This window comes from Oryctolagus cuniculus, chromosome 17 (assembly GCF_051225735.1).
Source record: "Oryctolagus cuniculus isolate XC-2025 breed Fujian yellow rabbit chromosome 17, ASM5122573v1, whole genome shotgun sequence".
Taxonomy (NCBI): Eukaryota; Metazoa; Chordata; class Mammalia; order Lagomorpha; family Leporidae; genus Oryctolagus; species Oryctolagus cuniculus.
In genome coordinates this window covers 17,292,759-17,314,128 of record NC_142883.1, presented here as the reverse complement: position 1 = coordinate 17,314,128, position 21,370 = coordinate 17,292,759, and the positions used below count along the sequence as shown (strand labels likewise).

Below are 21,370 nucleotides of genomic sequence, written 5' to 3'. Positions count from 1 at the left end.
GAGACTTCAGTATTTAAAAAAATTTAAGATTTATTTGAAAGGCAGAGTTAGAGAGAAATCTTCCATCCTCTCGTTCGCTCCCCAAATGGCTGCAATGGCTGGGGCTGGGTCAGCCCAAAGCTTTGAGCCTAGAACTCCATCCGGGTCTCCCACGTGGGGGCAGGAGCCCAAGCACTTGGGGCATCTTCAGCTGCTCTCCCAAGCGCATTAGCAGGGAGCTGGATCGGAAGTGGAGCAGCCGGGACTCAGACAGGCACCAACATGGCATGCTGGCATCGTCCCACAGCGCCGGCCCCACGACTTCTGTATCCTGACTGTTCCTTCTGCCCAACGTTTCAGGTGGCCCAGCTCTTTACTGAATAGTCTGGTTTTTATCTTTTTGGAGGGGGGTGTGTGGATATGGGTGCTCCTGAAGAGGGGCCCCTCCTGGCACAGGGCCTGTACGGCTGCCGTCCCAGTGGGGCTGCATTCCAGAATGAGAGCGACTCGGAGCCCGGGAGGCGGTTCAACAGCGAAAGCTCTTGGAGGAATAGGGTGGCCTTTTTTGTAGGCACTTTTCATCCCCTCACCTGCAAATCAGCCGCGCAGGCCCCAGGGAGGCACAACTGTAGTGATGGGGAATAAGCGGGGTGGGGCCCAGGGCCCGGGAGCAGCTCATTAAGCAAGAGGCCAGAGCACCTGCAGGTGGCGGGGAGGAGGAGGCTGATGAGGGTCTGGGCACCCAGGTGCTCGGTGGGCGGGTGGGAGACAGCGTGGGGGAGGGGGCATGCGCACGTGCCTTGGTGGCGGCCCCAGTCTGCAGGCAGAAAACTCACTTCTCTCCCAGTGGAGGTTGGAACTCCTTCCTTTACCGGCCTCCCCGCGACTGGGGCAGCTCCAGACCTTCCAGGCAGAGGCCACAGAGGCCGAGGCCACGAAGACTGGGTGTCTGGGAAGAATCTGCCATGGGGGGGGGCAGGAAGCTGCAGGCCCGACTCCCCCTGGCACCAGCCTGACTGTGTCCCCCGCCTCTCTGTGCCCGCAGGCCCTCCTCCTCCTGGGGCTGAACCCCGTGTCTGCCTCCCTCCAGGACCAGCACTGCGAGAGCCTGTCCCCGGCCAGCAACGTCTCCGGTGAGCTTCCCGTCAGCCCCTGCGAGATCCCGCGTGGCTGCAATGTGGCTCTGGTCTCGCAGGACCCACGCGCGCGCACACACACACACACACACACTCTCCCACTCTCCCAAGGCAGGCAGCGCGCCTCTCCAGGGCGCCCGGGGGTTCTCCAAGGAGTGCTGTGTGGATGCTGCCTGGGCGCCAGGGTGGGGGGCAAGCCCACCCTGATGGGTTAGCAGCCTCTGCCGCGGCCCCGGGAGGGGCGTGCAGCAGGTGCAGCCGGGTGAGGCAGGAAGGCCGCTGTTCCCTGCTGCCTGAACGGCCCCAAGTGCAGCACCGGGGCAGGCAGCTGAGCTGGACTAGGCTGAGCCAGGCTGTTACCCTCGCAACCCAGGCACAGAGGAGCACCGCGGGTGCTGGGGCCTCCGTGGCGCCCTGCTCCACGCCTCCTGGGCAGGGGGCGCTGCGCCACTGCGGGACTGCTGACGCCCGCCTGCCCGTGAAGCCCGACTGTTTCCAGGGCTCTCTTTATTCGTTCCCATGAGAGTCAAAACCCAGCGTCTCCACAGACGGGGAATCCGGGGCACAGAGAGCTCTACCCACGGCCCAGCACCGCACAGCCAGCACCGGGGCCCTGCCGTCTGGCGCGTGGACTCCAGAGGCCAAGACTATCCTAGCTTTGGGTGTGGCCCTGGCCATGGCTGCCGCTGGCACCCAGGGGTCTCTGCTGGTTCATTTCCTCTTCCGGTCTCTGCTCCGTGTGTTCACGGAGCACCTGCTACACAGCAGCGCCCCCCGCCCTGGCCTCGTAAGTCACGGGGGAGCAGAAAGGGGTCAAGTACACAAGCACAAGTCCTGTGAGCAGCGGCTAGGGAAGAGACACAGGGTGTCAGCAGGGAGGCGGGAGGCGGGCGTTTCGGAACTGGGCCTGCGGGGAGAAGAAGCTCCCCACCTCAGAGCTGCTGCCTCCCGGCCCCAGGCTGATGGGGTGAGCGCTGGACTTGGAGAAGACAGGCCCGGTCCCTGTGCGGCTCCTAGCAGGTGCTCGGTGCGGCCCTGGCTTGGAGCCGGGGGCGCGGTAGCCACAGGAATGAGCAGCCCTGAGTCCCTTGAGCCTCACGCACACTGTAAATTGGGGGTGGCAGTGACACCTGTCTCAAGCGTCTGTTAGGGGAACAATTGCACCGAGTTCTATGCAGTGTCCCACCAGCTGTGGTATGGGTGTTACCGTTGTTGGTAACTTCAGCAGGCTTTGCACACTGCTTCCTGTCTGGCTGGATGAAGGCCAGGGGCTCACCACAGTGCAGGTGGTAGGGAGGCGAGGACAGGAGTGGTGCAAATCTGGGAAGGCTTCCTGAAGGAAGAGGTTTCAAGGTGCATGTTGTTGAGAGAGCCTCTTCTATGTGACTGGCAGAGGAGCCAAAGCCAGGGCTGACTGAGGACGAGGGGGTGGGTTTGGCGGGGGGCCGGTGAGGGGAGGAGGTGCTGGGAGCCTGGAGCATCTGGCTGCAGAGCTGGTCAGGCCAGGCCATGGGAAATGGGTAAGTTAAGTTCTTGAAGGAGGGTCTGACATTCTAGCAGGGGGCGGGGAGCAGGGGAGGCTGGGCCCCGCCCCCCGCTGCTCCAGGCCAGGTCAGGCTCCAGAAGAGTGACATCCCTGAGCCACACGGGTGTCACCCGTGCTGGAGGCCACCGGCCAGGACAAATGCATTCCTGCATTGTACTCAGAGCCGCAGGCCCTGCCCGCCCGGCCCCCGGCAGGCGAGCCGTCACCCTCACCTCGGCCTCTGGTAGCTGCCATTTGTCTTCTGACACCAAGACCTACCCCGATGGGCGTTGGTGGAGACAGATGGTGGGGTGGGCAGAGGGGCCAGGACAGATGGACGGGCGTCTGGCCAGGGCAGCTGGCACCAAGCCACGGCCTTAGGGACTGGTGCCAGGTGCAGGGAGAGAGTGGGTCCCCCGCCGGAGGCCTCATCCCGTCTCAGATCACAGCTACAGAGCTCATAAACCCAGAGGGCAAGCAGGACGAGCCAGACGCTCCGGGGTGTCGCCCCACGGCGCAGTCGGCCGCCCCGGCCCCGGGCTGGCGGTAGAGGATGGTAATAGTCCTCACTCGCCCACCCTGAATGGTGAGGCTCTGGTCTTCATCATCCTGACAGCGCAGTCAGCAAGTCTCCCGACTTCCGCTTAGCAGAGGAGCCTGCGGCTCGGAGAGGTGAAGCCGCCCAGGCACCCACAGGTGCTGAGCATTGGCCCCAGGATTCCAGCCACACGGGCCTCATTACACCAGCGCCACGTTATGCGGCCACCCGGAGGGCCACGGGGCCCAGGGCAGTGCAGCCGGCCGGCTGGGGGGTGCAGGGTCACCACGTGGGGTCGGCCGAGTCGGGCTCCGCTTTGCCTCAGCTCCTGCTGCACGCCTGGCACTGTACCAGGTGTTGGCAGAGTCTCCGAACTCCCACCCGCCTGTCCCAACGCACCACACACCCTGCACCGGCATCTCCCTCCTCTGCCCACCCCCAGCCAGCCAGGCCAAGAGCAGGCTCCCCACGTCCCCTCGCCTCCACTCCATGCCGGGCACAGCGCCTGCCCCTCAGCCCAGCGGCACAGTCCTCCGAGCGGGCAACAGCGGCTGCCCGGGGCTGCTGGCTGCTTCCCGTGGGCAGCCTTGGCTGAGCCCCTCTCCTGGGTTGAGACCAAATGCGGGAGGGGTGGGCTTCACAGCTGCGGGGTACCGCCGAGCGCCCACCTGCCCTGTGGCTCGTGCGGAAGCCCCTGCCAGGAGACTCCATGTCACTGGGGCAGGGTCCGGGGCCCAGGGCCCCGCTGGAGTCTCCCCCCTTGGAAGCACCTGCAGAGCATGCTGGGACCCTAAGCGTGGTGGGGGAAGAAGCCAGAGCCCAGTGTGCGCAAGCACCACTCAGAGGCTTCCTACTGTCCGTTAAGCAGCCCCCGGGCCCCTGGCACAGAAGGGCAGGGGGCTCAGAGATGACGGGTGCCCTCCACACTGCTGCCCTCTCGCCTTCTTTCGCTTCTGAGCCCAGGGCGCCCAGGAGCTGTGCTCTGTGCACGTGTGGGCTCGGAGGAAGCTGCAGGACCCCTGCTAGGTGTGACTTAGCCCCTCTCTGTTCTCGCACGAGGGCCGCTGTTGACCATGCTGAGTGGGCCGATCTCTGAGAGGATCTAGCTGGCCGTGAACGAGCCGGCACACCGTGGGGTGGCAGCAGCGTCAGCACCTTGGTCACACCAAGAGCATGCTTGCCTCAGGGCCTCCGTACTTGCTGTTCCCTCTGCCTGGAACACTTTTCCGCAGGTGTGCACGCGGCTCCTCCATCGCATCCTTTGGTTCTCCGCTGAAATGGTAGCATTTTAGAGGCCGTCAAATTACCCCAGCACCTCCTTGACCACCCTACGCGTCGTCTCACTCCGTTGTCCTTCTCGCTGGCTGATTGATGGCTCGCTTGCTGTCTTTCCCAGGAAATGCAAACACCGTTGGCAGGGCTTTTATTTGATCCATGACTATCCCCATCGCTCAGTGCTTCTGAATTCAGAGAAATCATTCCTCCCCATCAGTACCTTAAGTGACCAGGAGGGTGCGCTGTGGGGAGGCAGTGGCTCCTAACCGCTCAGCCTTCCAATGCGGGGTCGTCCAGTGGGAGTGGTTATCTGCAAGACCCTCTTGTTCTGGTCCCAACTGCTCCTCTCTCCCCAGGTTGGGAAAGCACCCCCAGGACAGCAGAAGGGGTGGGGCTTCGTGGCGGTGGGCCCTGCAGGGGGCTGTGGTCCAGGAATCTGCCCAGCAGCCTGAGTGATAGGGGGACTTCTGCCTTGTCCTCACCCTCCCCAACCCCAGCGCCTCTGACAGGTGTTTCTCTCCACCCGTTGTCGTCTGCCTCTCCCTGTTTCAGCCTCGGTGTGTTTTTAAAAAAATGTTGGCCGGCGCCGCGGCTCAATAGGTTAATCATCCGCCTTGCGGCGCCGGCACACCGGGTTCTAGTCCCGGTCGGGGCGCCGGATTCTGTCCCGGTTGCTCCTCTTCCAGGCCAGCTCTCTGCTGTGGCCCGGGAGGGCAGTGGAGGATGGCTCAAGTGCTTGGGCCCTGCACCCCATGGAAGATCAGGAGAAGCACCTGGCTCCTGCCTTCGGATCAGCGCAGCGCGCCGGCCGCAGCGGCCATTGGAGGGTGAACCAACGGCAAAGGAAGACCTTTCTCTCTGTCTCTCTCTCTCACTGTCCACTCTGCCTGTCAAAAAAAAATGTGTTTGTTTATTATTTGAAAGACACAAAGAGAAACAGGGAGACAGATCTCGCACCTGCTGGTTCACCAGGCCAGGGCCGGGAGCGAGAACTCCATCCTGGTCTCCCTCCTGGGTGGCAGGCGCCCACGTGCTTGAGCAGTGAGGGTCTTACTCCGCTCCATCGGGCCGAGGCATCTTTGTTGTCTGCGTTTCCTCTGTGTAAAGCACTTGGCGCCCGGTCAGCCCTCAGCGGATGCTGCCGCCATCTCCTGTCACCTTCGCAGACACGGGTATTAGACACCAGAAAGGGCGCTTGACTCGAGAGTGAAATCCGCCTGGCCACCTGTCTCGGTTGCTCCTCACTTTGGCTGCGGCCGTGGGCAGGTCAGTCAGCTTCCCCCGGCCCCACTGTCTCATCTGTGAGAGGGGAACAGGGACCTTAGAGGTAGGGGTTGGGGGGCCAGGGAGCAGACCCCCCCAGCACTGACCTGTGGCCTCACATCCTCCGTGCCCTGGAGCCCAGACCCCGATTTCTTTCTCTGAAGCCCACTGCTCCGAGCCCTGCTTTGCACCGGCTCCCTCTGAGTAGCTTTGATGAGGAGAAGCCGGTGCCGCTCAGCACTGCCGATCCAGCAAGGGAGAGGAGCCAGGTTAACCCGGCACTGTTTTCTGAGCGATGGGGGCCAGGCTCATGTGGGGAGGCAAGGGCTTGGCAGCTGCCGGTGCCCGGCCCTGGAGAGGCTGCCTCCCCACATTGCTTCCTGGCTCTCCTGAGCTGGTGTGCACGTTCCTGTGCCAGTGCCAGGTTATTTGTTTATTTTTTTAATTAATTATTTATTTATTTGAAAGGCAGAGCTACAGAGAGGCAGGGAGAGAAAGAGAGAGGTCTTCCATCCACTGGTTTACTCCCCAAATGGCTGCTGAAGCCAGAAGCCAGGAGCTTCTTCCAGGTCTCCCACGTGGGTGCAGGGGCCCAAGGACGTGGGCCATCTTCCACTGCTTTCCCAGGCCACAACAGGGAGCTGGATCAGAAGTGGAGCAGCTGGGACTAGAACCAGTGCCCACATGGGATGCCGGCACTGTAGGTGGCGGCTGAACCCACTACGCCACATCGCCAGCCCCCAGTGCCAGGTTATTACCCCCTGCCACCATGACGGGGACCCTGGGTCTCAACAGCCCCGTGCCAAGAGGAAGGCAGAGAAGGAAGGGGCAGCATCGGGAGAGGTCCCGGGACGGTGCTGGGCTGCAGAGCCCATGCCTGGGGGACACCATTCCCCAACCCCCAACTGGTGCATCCTGAGAGGCTCAGCTGTGCCCCCCACTTCTCCTCTGCAAGACGTGGCCTCCATGAAGGGTGAGCGGTGGAGAGGGCCTTGGCCGCCGTCTTCCTGGTGCAGCTGTTCACCTCTCCCGTGTGTCACTGAACTCTGGGAATCTCACAAAAGCCGTAGGCCCTTCTGCCCATTAAAACGCAGGTGCACGCCCTGTTTTTCCTTATATTCTGAGTCTCTGTGAACCCATGAAACTTTAAGATTTTATTTATTATTTATTTGAGAGGTAGAGTTACAGACAATGAGTGGGAGAGACAGAGAGGTCTTCTATCTGCTGGTTCACTTCCCAGATGGCCACAACAGCCGGAGCTGCACCAATCCAGGAGCCAGGAGCTTCTTCCTGGTCTCTCCGTGGGTGCAGGGCCCAAGCACTTGGGCCATCCTCCACTGCTTTCCCAGCCACAGCAGGGAGCTCGATTGGAAGAAGAGCAGCCAGGACTTGAACTGGCACCCATACAGGATGCTGGTGCTGCAGGTGGGGGATTAACCTACTGCCCCACAGCGCCAGCCCCCCCCCCCCGCCATGAAGCTTTTAATGGGCTGAGATTAAGGATGTCTGATCTAGTCCCATTTCATTTTACTACAAATGAAGCACTAAGGCCCAGAGAGGGCAAATGATTTATCTAGGGCCCCACAGCAAATGTGTAACAGAGCCCATGCTGAAGGCTTTTCCACTCCCTGGGTGAGGTCTCCCTGCCCTGCGCCTGAGACCCCCTCCTCAGTCAGTCCTCCCCTAAGGCCCAGCGTAGAGCACGGTACACACGAGGTTTGCTCAGTGACAGTAGATGCAGGACTGGCTGGAAGCCCGCCTGCAGCATTGGCTGGGTCTCCCCTGCGGGACCAGGGCTCGCTTCTATGGTTTGGTTCCAGAGGGGGCCTGGGGACTGGGCCAGGGATCAGCAGGGCCTGTTCCGGAGCGTTCCTGGGGAGCTCCAGTCTGTCCCAAGTGAGGGGCCCAGGGAAGTGTCCTCAGGCTACAGAGCGGGGAACCCGGTGCACGCCCAGTCCTCCACGTGCCAGCCAGGACCTCAGCCTTCAGCCCCACCTGCAGCCGTCTGTGTTCCTCCTCCGCTCTGGAGCTCACACTGGCTCCCTAGTGCCATAGCATCAGGTTCACACTCTGCGCTGGGGTCGTTGCTCTCGACCTGCCCCGAGCTGGTGTGTAAGTGTGGGCCACCGGGGCGGTGGGCAGGACCCTGCGCGTGGGGGGAGGGTGTCTGTGCCTGCCTACAGCCTTGGGTGGGGATCGTGCTCTGCCTCACCTGTTGTCTCTGACCCCAGGACTGCAGTGCAATGCATCTGTGGACCTCATTGGCACCTGCTGGCCCCGGAGCCCCGCGGGACAGCTCGTGGTTCGGCCCTGCCCTGCCTTTTTCTACGGCGTCCGCTACAACACCACAAGTAAGGGGGGAGCGGCTGGAGGCGGGGGAAGTGATAATAAGAGCGATAGTGACAGCCCCTGTCTGCCCAAGGCCAGCTCTGTGCTCTGCTGAGCTCATCCCTGATGATTCTCCCCACGCCCCCAGAAGACCCTCAACTGTTACATCACTCAGAGAGCTCAGGCAACTGGCCGGAGGTCGCGAGAATTCGCACTTGGGTCTGGCGGGCACTGCAGCAGCGGCGGGCTGGGTTAGCCCATCTGCGCCTGCGCACACCCACGAGGCAAGAAAGGACCTGTCGGAGCGGCCCCTGCACTGTGGCTGAGAACCCCGAGCTCGGAGAGGTCCAGGGCCTGCCCAGGGCCCTCCAGCCAGCGGGCGAGGGGACCAGGGTTTTAGATCCAGGGCCCTGACTAGCATCCCAGGCCCATGCGTCGGGTGGGAGCCGGGGTCTGTCCCAGTGTTTGATTGCCACATGAGCCTCTCTGGCTCCTGAGGCCCCGAAGCCCCATGCTGGGCTTTGCAGCTCCCTGCTATGCCACCTGCCACCCCCGGAACTCATTCGCTCTCCCCTGTTAGTGACTCAGGCCCTGGCTTATCAGGATGGCGACAGTGCAGGCCAGCGAGGGAGGAGGCCCACAGCCCTGGGAGCCCTGAGTTCACAGCACCCAAGGGTGGCCGCAGAGCCCAGTGTCCCCTCCCAGGCGCTCTGGGCCCCCCTCTAGGAACAGAGAGGGCCATGTGGACAGCCTTTCCGACTTCTTCCAGCTCGGATTGGTGGAACTCCTTCTGCCCGTCCTTACCACATGGATTAAGGGGGTTAAGGTTGGGGGCTGGAGCCAAGGAGAGGTGGGGGGTCCACCGGGAGACAGGCTGTGGCCCTCCTGGGGAGGCAGGAGGGCAGGACAGGAGGCTGGGGGCAGCCATGTCTGCCAGCTTTGCGTGTCCCGCAGGAGTCCCGGCCATGGGAGGGGCCAGGAGGAGAGGGAAGCCAGGAGGGGAGGGGCACTAAAGGGGGACATCCCGGGCAGGGAAAGGGGCCTACAAGAGCAGCTCCAGGGGAGGGTGGGGGTGTACAGCGCAGCCTCCGAGTTAGTGGGGCTGTTTTACAGCGAGAAGGCCGCTCACCTCCGAGCCTGGGGCGGGGTCAGAACCGGGAGCCTGAACCCCCACTCTCCTAGGGTGCAGGCAGCACCAGGGTAGGTGCATCAGGGAGTGCTTCCAGGAGGAGGCGGCTCTCCTTCACGGCAGCCACTGCCCTCAGAGGGGCTACCGTGTCAGAGCCCGCCTGTCTCCTCCCTCGGTACCCCTGCCCCAGCCCGAGGCACCCTCCTCCCTGACCCTGTCCCATCCTCTCTCGGAGCCCACCCTCCGGTGGCTCCTTGGGGACAAGTCTGTGCCCCAAGCTGGGCCTGCCAGGCTCCTGTGGGCCCAGCCTGGCCAGCCCTGGTGAGCGCACTCCACTCTGGACCCCTTCGGCTACTCGGCCAGTCCCAGCCCCAGCATTTGCAGGCTTTGGTGCCAGGGCGTGAGCTGCTGGATCTGGGTTCCAGTCCCGCCTCCGGCTGCATCGCTTGGCACTGGTCGCCTCGGGGCCTCGGTTTTTCTAGCTGCAGGGTGGGTGGGGTGTTGGGCCAGGTGCTCCCTCTGCAGGCCCAGGAAAGGCGCTGGGAGGGGTGTGTGGGGCCCCTCGGCGTGGGGCCCGCCTCCTGGGGCGGGGCCATCACCAATTCACTCACTGCCGTGGGACTCCCGACTTCTCCTTCTGCCGCCCGGGCTTCAAAGGCGGAGGACAAGGTTCCAAAAATACCCGTTTTCCCGTGAGCCTCCAGAGGACTGCTGGCTCAGCAGCTGAAGGCAAGGAGGTCGCTTCCTCCCCGCAGCCGCTCCCACGGGCCGGGCCTGTGTCCTGCGGGAGCGCCTCGGCCTCCCCCACGCACGTGAGAAGGCTGGGCCGTGCCAGGGCAGGGCTGCTCCCCTCATCCCCCAGCAGCCCTGCGGGGAGGGGCCGAGGGACTGTCCCGATTCTTACGTAAGGCTGTGTCAGCGCAGCTTGCAGACGACCATCATAAAAATACCAGCTCACGGCACACGCCAGGTGCCGTCCCAAGCGCCCTGCACATTAACTAAAAATACCTGAGCGCAGAAGGGGAGCCGTGCGTGAGACACTGCGGCTTACAGAGAACGAAGCTGCACGTTAAGTGACCTCCCTGAGTCGCTCGATGGCGCGGGCTGGTGCCAGGATTTGAACCCAGGCTTCCTGTCCATGGCAGAGACCCCAGGCTCCCGGGCCCCTCAGCGGCCCCCTCCCCTGGGGGACCGGATCCCTGACCTGCAGCTCAGAGACCCAGCAGCCTCTTTGCCAGCTGCACAGAGACACAGATCCGCAGGCAGAGGGCAGGGGAGCTTGGCCCCGTGTCCCCACTGGCTGCGGGACCTCTTGGGGGTGGGGAACAGGCCTCCCACCCTCACCCCAGCACCTCCCTCTGGTCCTGTTTCTGCCAGCAGAGGCAGCCCCCAGGCTGACACAGTCCCAGGGAAGGGGAGGACAGGAGAGGCACGTGGCAGGGGCCACTCACACAGCACGGCTGGCCTCTGGCAGGGCTGCAGGCCCAGGGACTTGGGGCTTGGGTCTGCAGGGAGGGAGGCCCCGTGGGGCTGGCTCTGGGCTCCACTTCTCCCCTGGCGCTGGAGCCGGAGTGGACTCACGGAGCGTGTCATCCCTCTGTCTCCTCCCTGTGGGACCCAGGGCCTGGTTCACTCCCCAGACGGCAGGGACCGCGTGCTGCAGGAAGCTGGGCCCGAAGTGGCCCTGGGATAGGGGATGCTCTCTTCCACAGCTTCACTGCGGACACCCAGCCAGGCGGCCCTGCGTCCCCAGGGGAGGGGCGGACACGCAGATGCCCGGCCGTTCTTCCATCACTGACCGCCCTCTCTTTCCAGACAACGGCTACCGGGAGTGCCTGGCCAATGGCAGCTGGGCCGCCCGCGTGAATTACTCGGCCTGCCAGGAGATTCTCAACGAGGAGGTGAGGCTGAGCCCAGAGGGGCTGCCCTGCTGATGGGTGGGTGGGTCAGAGCCGTTTGCCTGCGGTGGGGCCGTTTGGGGCAGGGAGCCCCAGGCTGGGACGGAGACCCTGTCAGAGAGCTGAGTGGGAGCCGGAGCTGTTGGCTGGGCCTGGCACTGTGGAGTGAGGGCTGCGCTTCGGGGGCACCCAGCAAAGGCTGAGGCAGCCAGGCGCTGGGTGGGCTCTGGGCGGGCCCTGGATCACCCTCCGCAGGCTGCCCGACCTCCGGCCACTGGCTCAGTGCTGAACCTCTTCCTGGATGGGAAGGTCCCCTGCATGCATGGCCAGGGGCTTCCCGGCATCCCCGACCCCAGAGAGCAGACGTGTGGTCCACCTGCAGCTCCAGGCTCTGACCTAAGCAGGGGCAGCCCTGGGCTCCTGAGCACCCACACACTGAGCCAGCCTGGGCCGTCCTGGGCTGGGGGAGTTGGGCTTGGGTGGGGGCTGGGGCTCCTTCCCTGGCACAGAGCAAAGGTGGCAGGAGGAAAGGAATGGGGAGTGGGGCCCGCTCGGAGAGGCAGGGGGCTCCTGGCCAAGGGTGGGCCCGGCTAAGGTGGGAAGTGTTCAGTCTCCACTGTATCTGCCCGGTGCTGGGTCCCTGGAGCCAGAGGCAGACTCGGTGGCCTCCAGCTGAAGTCCAGGCCCCCGACCTCTGCCCCATCCTGGAGGGCAAGAGTCTACCCCTTCCTGGGACATCAGCAAAGCCAGAGATGCCACAGCTGCTCCCAGCCTCCCCGCTGCACTGAGCGGAGTCTCCTGATTGTCAGAGCCCAGGGCCTCGTGCGTCCTCATCTCTGCTCCCACCTAAGCCCCCTCCCCACCGAGGGCTGATGGGGGACACTCACAGTCCCCGTTTCCCCCAGCATCCTTCAGGGACCCAGGGACAGGAGGTCAGCTGCCCTCAGCCCTCCCTTCCCCTTGCCCTGCCTGGGGCGGGGGTCTCTGCCTCTGGCCACCAGCAGGGCTGGGGCGGGCCGGGGTTGGGGGCGTCACTCACCGCCCCATCTTCGGCAGTGCAGTGGGAATGGTGGGGACTTTGGGGACAGACAGTCTGGGGTTGGAGTCTGAGCCGGTGCTTCCGTGCCGTGCGACCTTGAGTAGGTAACTGCGGCCCGGGCCCCCTCGGGAGCTGACAGTGACTCAGGTCTCTGCGTCCTGGCAGGCCGGAGGGCGGCGCTGGTGTACATCTCACCTGGGAGGGCAGGTGCGCATCTGTGACTCCGCCCCATCGGCCCACCTCTGCCCACGAGGCTGCCCCGTGCTGGCCTGGCTGCCTACGGCTGAGGGGTTACCCTACAGGCCAGGCCCCTGCGGGCTCCCTGGCCCTTCCAGAGCTGTAAAGAGGAAAGTACCCATGCCTGCGCTGAGTCCTAATTAAGCAGCAGTGCCCTGGGCTGTGACAGATGGAGGAGTCACAGACATCTACCCGTGAAATGGGACTTGTGAGGGCACCCAGAGGCCAGGTGCCCACGGAGACCTGCGTGCAGCAGGCACCACCATGTGGCCCTCCTTGGGGATGGCACGCAGCCCCTGGCGCCGCGCTGCACCAGCCCTCACACACTGTCTCTTGTCACTGCAGCAACCTGCCACACTGTCCCCCGCTCCCTCCTCAATACTTACACACACCCTGCTCTCCTCCCCTCTCTGCTGGCACGTCCTGGGAGGACACATGCTGCTGGCCCGTATAAGGGACTCTGGGTGTCCAGGCTTGTGGCCGGGGTTCAAGGCTGGGGTGGGGGCGGGGAGGTTGGACCAGGGCCCGTGGAGCAGGAAGGTGCCCAGCAGGCACCCGGGCTGCTTGCTGACCTACAGCACCTGCCCAAGAGCTGGCTCTGTTTTGGTTTTTAAGATTTATTTATTTATTTGAAAGGCAGAGTACAGGGGGTGGTGGCGGGCAGAGAGAGAGATTGATCTTCCATCTGCTGGTTCACGCCCCAAATGGCCACAATGGCTGGTACTGGCCCAGGCCGCAGCCAGAAGCCCAGAGCATCTTCCAGGTCTCCCACGTGGGTGCAGGGTCCAAGCACTTGGGCCGTCCTTTGCTGCTTTCCCAGGCGCATTAGCAGGGAGCTGGATCAGAAGTGGAGCAGCCGGCGGCTTTGCCAGCTGCACCACAACGCCAGCCCAACAGCCTGTTTTTCTCAGGACTCCCAGGCTCCTCAGCGTGGGGGTCACTGGGTCACGACTCCTGGAGGAGCGAGGGGCTGCGGTGTTGGCTGTGGGGCGCCGGGTGAGCAGGGCGCACTCGGGACGAGGCTCCGGCCTACAGAATCTGCCATTTCTCGTAGCAGTGGAGATGCCCACATCCACGTTGGAGCACCCAGGCTTGACACCTGGCTCCGGCTCCTGACGGCTCCAGGAACCGAGTTCCTGCCACCCACGTGGGTGCCCTGGGTTGAGTCTGCAGCTCCTGGCTTCAGCTCTGCCCAGTCCTTGGCACTGGCCACCTGCCAGGGCGCGCCAGCTTCCTCTTGGCGGTCACGACCGCCTCTCGGGGTGCTGCTGTCTCTCCAATAATGGGCCAGGTCTCGAGTTGTCACTGGGAATTTCTCAGTGTTGCTGGACGCGTCTGTCCCTCGGGCTGTCTGAGTGTTGGTGCAGCTGTAACAGAGCACCAGGCACCGGGTGACGTACGACAAACAGAAGCGCACTGGCTCCCAGCTCTGGAGGCTGGAAAGTGCCAGGTCAAGGGGCCAGGGGTGAGCGAGAGTGTGCCCAGGAGCCACTGAGCACACTTTCCCCCGGGCACCCAGGCCCCCAGTAACTGCACCGGTCCATCCGGGAGCCCTCACCGCCTCAGCATCTCTGAGCGGCCCCAGCTGTCCACGCCTCCCCGCTGGGGTCGGGTTTCCAGTGCACGCACTGAGCCCCTGGTGGTGGCCACCTCTCAGGGTGATACTCCCCGGCAATCTCCACGGGGTCTCTGCCTCTCAGCTCACCTCGGGCTGATGTGGGCAGGCGAGAGACAGCTGGACCCCAGCCCAGGCCCGGCAACTTTGAGCCTCCCCTTCGGCCTGCGTGGAAACAGGCCCATGAGACCCCCTGCTCCTCCTCCCCCACCCTGAGCTCCCCAGGGATCCTGGGCTCCGTGTGGAACCAGAGCTGCCCAGAGGGAGCCTTGGTTTTCATTCCCTGCTCATCACCCATGGGCGTCCCAGCCTCTTCACGGGAGGTCCAGGGGTGAGGGCCAAGTCTCCCATGTCACTACAGCACCTGGTGCAGTGCTCAGCATTCAGTAGGTGCCTAATAAATACACACACACACACACACATGCAAACCGAAGAGCCTGATGTGCAACTGGGGCGCCGCGCTGTTCTCAGCTCCACAGCTGCGATCACCCAAGGGCTTCTCAGCACGGCTTTGTGGGAAATTTAATAAAAGGAAGTGAAGCCCCAGCCGCAGACAGGCTGCGATGTGTGCGGTCTTCCCAGGCTCCAGCCTGTGGCGTCTGCCGCCGCCCGCCGCGTCTCACACCTGCCTCGGTTTACACCTCCTGGGGCCTGGAAGCCTCCATCCCCAAACCCAGGGGCTGGACCGGAGCTCCCCAGGGGAAGGGGTACATCAGGGCGGGGAGCGCAGACGAGGGATGCTGGCCTTGTTCCCCGGTGAGCGTGGGCCTCCATTCCCGGGGGGGGATCGGGGAGGGCTGGGCCCGACCTCTATGGCCAGCCGCGACGGTTGCAGGGTCTGTCAGTGCGCGGAAGGTCTGTGGGGGCAGGAGCTCTGTGGCGGCTCTGCAGGCCTGCACAGGGCCCTGCAGGGACCCGAACCTCTGCCTCATCGTCCCTGTCCCCACCCCCATCCTGAGCCTGCGAAGCACAAGGGAGGGAGGTGCCGCCAGGGGCCCCTCCTGACCGCGGCTGCCTGCCTGCCCCAATCTGGGCATCCAGAAAGGGGGTGGCGACTGTTTAGGGAGGCGGGCGTCTGCAGAGAGCTGGGGACCAGTCTGTCTCCCACTGGGAGACAGGGACCTTTTGTCAGCCTTGGAGTCCTGGGCCATGGACGGGAGGAAGAGGCGGTTTTGGAATCGGGTGCCATCAAGTGGTCACCACGCTTGGGATCACTCTTCCTGCCCAGTGAGTCACCATCACCTTCAGGCTCCTGCCCCGGCTCGCGCTGCGACAGCAACAGAGAGCAAACCTGTGCACGAGGGCCACGGCGTCCTTCCTGGCGCTGGAGGTGGCCGGGATGTGGGGGTGACTCGGCTCAGAGTGTGTGGAGGGCGGAAGTCCACAGGCGGGTGCCTCTGCCCCTTGCGGTGCCACCTGGTGTTTGGGCTGCAAGGACACAGAGGCAAGGCAGTTGCTGTGTGCATGCGAAGCAGGCACGGGGGCAGCAAGGAGATGCGGCTGAAAGCCCGGAGCAACCACGGAGGCATGGTGCCCCCCGGCCGTGAGTGACGCAGCAGGGGCTCAGGAAGGGGCGGTGACCATTGTGTGCCACCTCTCCCCCCTGCTCGCGCTGTCCTGGGGGAGCTGCTCCCGCCCACCAGTGCCAGGCCTCACCTCTGCCCCTCTCTCCGCCTTAGAAGAAGAGCAAGGTGCACTACCATGTGGCCGTCATCATCAACTACCTGGGCCACTGCGTCTCCCTGGTGGCCCTCCTGGTGGCCTTTGTCCTCTTTCTGCGGCTCAGGTGAGGAGGCCCGGGCACGCCCTCCTGCTCCCTGGGGGCCTTGAGCAGAGTGAGGAAGTAAGAGGCGGGGTGGCAGCGTCACAGATGCCTCGGGTCTCCCAGAGCCCCTGGCAGGACCGCTTCTGTCCCCTCGGTGATGGCCACTGGGGTGGAGCTTGGGGAGGGACAAGGCCCAGGCTCACCTCCGTCACCCACACCCAGGCTGGGCTGCTCCCATTGTCGGGGGCCAGGCAGGTGGCGGCCCCCTCCAGGTTGAATGTGCCTGGGTCCCGGCCCTACTGCCAAGGGTGCAGGTGGCGGGGCCAGCCAGGGATGGGGACAGATGGGTGCTGGAGCTGAGCGGCAGGGCTGGGGAGGGACTTCCTGCCGGAGTCGGCTGACTCCTGGAATGGCGTGGAGCTGCAGGACCGCTGCTGGGGGTGGGGCTCCCCAGGAAATGTCGGGCTCCGCCCCCAGGAGCTTCCATCTGGGTGGCCGGAGGTAGTCTTGCGGCCACCTCCCTCCCTGTGTGACCCGGCCCTGCTCCGAGCCTCAGTCTCCCCGACCGCACCTCTGGGCGGAGCGATGCCGGAGCCCAGCCCTCAAGCTGTCTCTCCCGCTGGCCCGTCCTCCTGCTGCCGGTGCCGGTGCCGGCGCCACAGGAGCATCCGGTGCCTGAGGAACATCATCCACTGGAACCTCATCTCGGCCTTCATCCTGCGCAACGCCACGTGGTTCGTGGTCCAGCTCACCATGAGCCCCGAGGTCCACCAGAGCAACGTGGTGCGTGCCGGGGGCCGAGCCCGGGTCAGAGGAAGGGCCGTGGGCGGGGCTGCCCTGCAGAGCAGTGCTGCCCGGGGTGGGACGAGGCCCGGGCCCAGGCTGCCCCCAGCTCATCACCGTCTTGGTGGGGGGTGGGCAGGGCTGGTGCAGGTTGGTGACAGCCGCCTACAACTACTTCCACGTGACCAACTTCTTCTGGATGTTCGGCGAGGGCTGCTACCTGCACACGGCCATTGTGCTCACCTACTCCACCGACCGCCTGCGCAAGTGGATGTTCGTCTGCATCGGCTGGGGTGAGCCCCGCCCCCGCCCGCCCATCCCCGCAGCCCCAGCCGAGGGGCTCCCTGACCTGTCTCTCCCCCAGGTGTGCCTTTCCCCATCATTGTGGCCTGGGCCATCGGCAAGCTGTACTACGACAATGAGAAGTAAGTCGCCACCTCCCCTTGCTGACCCCCATTCAGGCTGCTCACCCAGCTCCGCCCATCGCCCCAGGGCCGGGGGTGGGGGGAGCTTTGCAGGCTCCCTGGCCGGGACCTCGGCTTCTGCAGCGATGGAGGCAGAGTGGGCAGCTGGACTCGCTCTCAGGCTCTCTCCCAGGACATGGCCTGAGGCAGGGCGGGGCGGGCAGGGTCCAGGCCCCTGTATCCGTCCGGAGCTTTACCAAGAGCAGTCGCTGGAGCCAGCCTGCCCAGGATGGCGGCTGCGTCACCGAATAGCAGCAGAACATTGGGCTAATGACTGCCACCTGCCTCAGTTTGCACATCTGTAAAAGGGGCATCTACTCGTCGTGCCTGCCTACAAGGGTGGTTGTGGGGGTGACATTAATGAACATAAACAGAGCATTTAGAACAGTGCCGGGGGACATGTTTCTGTTAGTATTAGACCAGTCTTAACAGGAGTCCATGGATTCCATGGAAGGTAACCCAGAAGGCCTTGGGACTCGTTCCAGTGCAGCAGCCCCACGGATCCTCATAAAGTAGGCTCCGGTGTCCCCACCCCCGACGGTGGGCTCGACGCACCTAGCAAGCTATGAAGAGCACCCACGGAGTGGGCGTTGGGTGCAGTGGTTAAGGCACCACTCGGGATACCCACGCCCATGTCAGAGAGCCCGGAGTTGAGTCCCAGCTCAAATCCAGCTTCCTGTTACTGTGCGCCCTGAGAGGCAGCAGGTGATGGCTCAGTGGTTAGAGCTCCTGCCACCCACATGGGAGACCAGGATGGAGTTCCAGGCTCCTGGCTTCTGCCTGGCCCCGCCCCAGCGGTTGTGGGTGTTCAGGGAGTGAACCAGCAGATGGGAGATCGCCGTCTCTGTGCCTGCCTGGGCTCCGCCCCGGAGAGTTCAACGTGACAGGTCGGGAGTTGCGGGAGGCTGGGCGCTGGGATTTTTAGAAAACTGATGCCAGTGCACAGCCGAGGTTGGAGAACCACAGCGAGAGGCGGCCATGGTGGTGGTGGTGGGGGCAGATCTCTGCCACAGGAGCATTCCAGCCCCCGCTGTCCCACCTGCGTCCAGGTGGCCTCCATCCACGGCCCCTCTGCTTCCCCACAGGGGTGGGGAGAAGGCAGCTCAGCCCCACTGGGCTCGACAAGGGGCCTGGAAAGTTACCTGTTGGGTTTGTGAGGATGACGCCTCCCAACACAGGCTCAGTACCCACTGTGTCTGCGCAGCTGGTGGGAGTTGGGGGTCTCAGCCGGGAGCCAGCTGTGGGAGATACGGTCAGGGGCCTGCGCCCAGGGCAGGAGCAGGGGGAGTAAACAGCCCAGGAGGTGGTGCCAGTGCCTGCAGGTGAGCAGGGCGTGTGCGGTCTGCACGAGCAGAGGAAGAGCGTCTGAGTGGCCCCACCTGGTGGTGGGATGCAGACACTGCAGCAGAAGGGATCTGGAGCGTGCGGGCTCAAAGAAAGGCCAGACCATTTGGCCTACCTGGGGCTTTTTGAGAACTTGAGTTTTGTAGCCAACTTTTAAAAAACCAGGCGCTTTCACGAAAAAAAAAAAGCCCATTTCCGGTTTTTGGAAGCATCGTGAGATGCCCATTGTGGATCTGCACGCGCACAAGGCCGCGGAGCTGTTGGAGGGAGATTTAGGGAAATGCTGAGCAGCTGTGCCTCTTGCACAGGTGGTGCCTGTGGAGTGTCCCCTCTCGGTGGTTCAGGCCGCAGCCCCTTGGAGTCAGAGATTGCTGTGGGGGGGGGGCGCCCTCCCTCCCTCCCCAGCAGCCCCCAGCGGGAGTGCTCAGCTACAGCAGGGGCCACGGGCAGAGCTGAGGAAGCCGGGGTGGTTGGGTCTCCCTGCTGTACTGCTTGTCTCCCATTTGACTGCTGTCCATGGAGGGTGCTGTCCATTCTACAGACAGGATCACTGAGGCCCTGCAGTGGGATAAGGTGGCTTGACCTGCCACCAGGGTTGAAATGGGGGCACCCCGCTCCTGGCTTTCAGCCCCATCCCTGCCCCGGCCAAGCACCGCCCCTCCCTGTGCTACTGGAGTGGACTCAGGTGGCCCCGCCCTCTCTGGCCCTCTAGGTGCTGGTTTGGCAAAAGGCCGGGGGTGTACACCGACTACATCTACCAAGGGCCCATGATCTTGGTCCTGCTGGTAAGAGCCGGGACGAGGGCAGGGGCCAGGGCACAGCAGGGAGGGGTGACCCCCCTCCTCCCTGCGGACAGGAGAGGGGCCACCCCAGGAGGGGAGGTGCCAGCATGAATGAGCTGGAAAGAGAACGGCGGGGAGGGGCCAAGGCCAGAGGGGCCCGGCCAGCCCCCACCGCCCAGCCCCCCGCACTCCCACTGCAGATCAATTTCATCTTCCTCTTCAACATCGTCCGCATCCTCATGACCAAACTCCGGGCGTCCACCACATCTGAGACCATCCAGTACAGGTAGGTGGTCCCCGCCTCCCCGCCCCCGCGCCGGCCATGCTCCTGGGCGGGGCCTGACTCGGCCGCCCTCGCCCGACCCCAGGAAGGCTGTGAAGGCCACGCTGGTGCTGCTGCCGCTGCTGGGCATCACCTACATGCTGTTCTTCGTGCACCCCGGCGAGGACGAGGTCTCCCGCGTCGTCTTCATCTATTTCAACTCCTTCCTGGAATCCTTCCAGGTACAGCCTCGAGCCCGCCCTCAGGAAGCTGGGGATGGGAAGGGGGCGCCCCCGGGCCTTTGACCGGTCTTCTCTCTCCCCCCCAGGGCTTCTTCGTGTCCGTGTTCTACTGTTTCCTCAACAGTGAGGTGAGGACCAGCGCCCTGGCTCCGGATGGCTGAGGGTCCCTAATACTGCCCGCTCTACCCCTACTCTTGCTGTCAGGGGCAGTGGGCACAGGGGCCGGAAGCTGGGGTTTCAGCCTCGCCCACAAGCCCTGGGCCAGGGGCCACGTGTGGGTTGAAGGTGGGCAATCTGTGTGGCAAAGGCCAGAGGGCGCCTTTGTATGAATTAGAGGTGCCCCTTCCTTGGGACCCCTGGGAAACTGTCCCAACAAATATGGAAATCGGCAGTGGCCCCTGTGTCCTGCACACCTGGACAGCTCCTCGTGGCAGCCCAGGGGCGGGGAGGGGTCCTGAGCTCCGGGCTCGGCGTCATACACTGCCCCCGCCCACAGGTCCGCTCTGCCATCCGGAAGAGGTGGCACCGGTGGCAGGACAAGCACTCGATCCGTGCCCGTGTGGCCCGCGCCATGTCCATCCCCACCTCCCCCACCCGCGTCAGCTTCCACAGCGTCAAGCAGTCCACAGCGCTCTGAGCTGCAGGGCCACCGAACGGCCCCCGGACATCTACGGCTGGGAGTGTGATGGCCAGGCCTGCCGACCCCCGTCTGTGGAGCCACCAGCACGTCCCCACGGCCCTGCCCCAGGAGCAGCGGCCAGGACAGCCTGGGAGGGCCAGGACCACCCTGCCCTGGCTAACAGCTCTAGGCGCACGATGGCAAATTGACCCGTAGGACTGGGCTGGGCCCCGATCCTCCCTGTGGGATGGGAACAGGAATGGAGGCTGGAGACCCCACAGTGGGAGCCGCCTTCTCCCAGAGCACAGACTGACCCCCACCCACTGGAGACCCAGCACCCTCAGCAGCCAAGTTTGTGGGGGGAGGGGGTCTTTGTTGTCCCAGGGCATCATGGGAAACTCTCAGGACAGCTCCAATGACCATGATGCTAGCTCCAGGTCCCGGTGATGCCTCTGGACAGGGAACCAAGACCATGAGGTCAGGAGCCCTGGAGACATCATTAGGAGCTGGGTGATGTGGTCGGGCCGCATTGCCAGAAGTCCCTCCCAGGCCACCCGATGGTCACTGATGCTGTGGCACTTTCTCCAGAAATGCCCTGCCCTGCTGCTCTAGGGCGTTTGCTGCCTGCAGGCCATGGCACCCCCAGCTCCTGTCACCTCCCGGCCCTGGTGGCTCTCCTCTCATGAGAGGATGGGGGATAGTCATGGTGGGCCCCAGCCAAGGCCAGCCCTCCTTTGAGGCAGGCAGAAGGTCCCGGGGGCCCTGCAGCCACCCGCTCTGGGGCAGGCTCGTGAGCTGGGCAAAGGCAGGCGTGGGGCCCCTCTGCCGAGTGCCCTGGTATGCAGTGGCTCTGGGGACACCCAGAGACCAGTGCTGGCTTTCCCACCACACGCGGACTGGCCCAGCCTCTGCCCACCCAAACGTGCCAAGGGGTTGGGCAGCCCGAGCAGGTCTCTGGACAGGGGGCTCTTGGGATGAAGATGTTGGCTCCAAGGAAGGAGCCGATGGGAATAATAACAGTTATCTTTGCAACCGGCATTTGTGGAGGCCTGGACTTTGCCGGGGCAGTGGGGGAGGGGGCCTCCCCTCCAGGGGTCTCTGGAGGCTGGCACCATCACACCCCATGGAGAGCAGGTGCGAGGTGAGC

General features: G+C 64.2%; 1 protein-coding gene across 1 annotated transcript in view; it reads left to right on the top strand.

The window, feature by feature from the left end:
* Window positions 1–20,241, top strand: part of CRHR1 (corticotropin releasing hormone receptor 1) — a 34,274-nt gene extending 14,033 nt beyond the window's left edge. The window contains 12 exon segments of the mRNA NM_001163115.2: window positions 1,025–1,112; window positions 7,948–8,067; window positions 10,989–11,074; window positions 15,642–15,748; window positions 16,390–16,510; window positions 16,650–16,803; window positions 16,875–16,935; window positions 19,031–19,103; window positions 19,301–19,386; window positions 19,469–19,604; window positions 19,691–19,732; window positions 20,101–20,241. Coding sequence (NP_001156587.1) covers window positions 1,025–1,112; window positions 7,948–8,067; window positions 10,989–11,074; window positions 15,642–15,748; window positions 16,390–16,510; window positions 16,650–16,803; window positions 16,875–16,935; window positions 19,031–19,103; window positions 19,301–19,386; window positions 19,469–19,604; window positions 19,691–19,732; window positions 20,101–20,241 — 1,215 coding nt within the window.
* The last annotated feature ends 1,129 nt before the right edge of the window (window positions 20,242–21,370 follow it).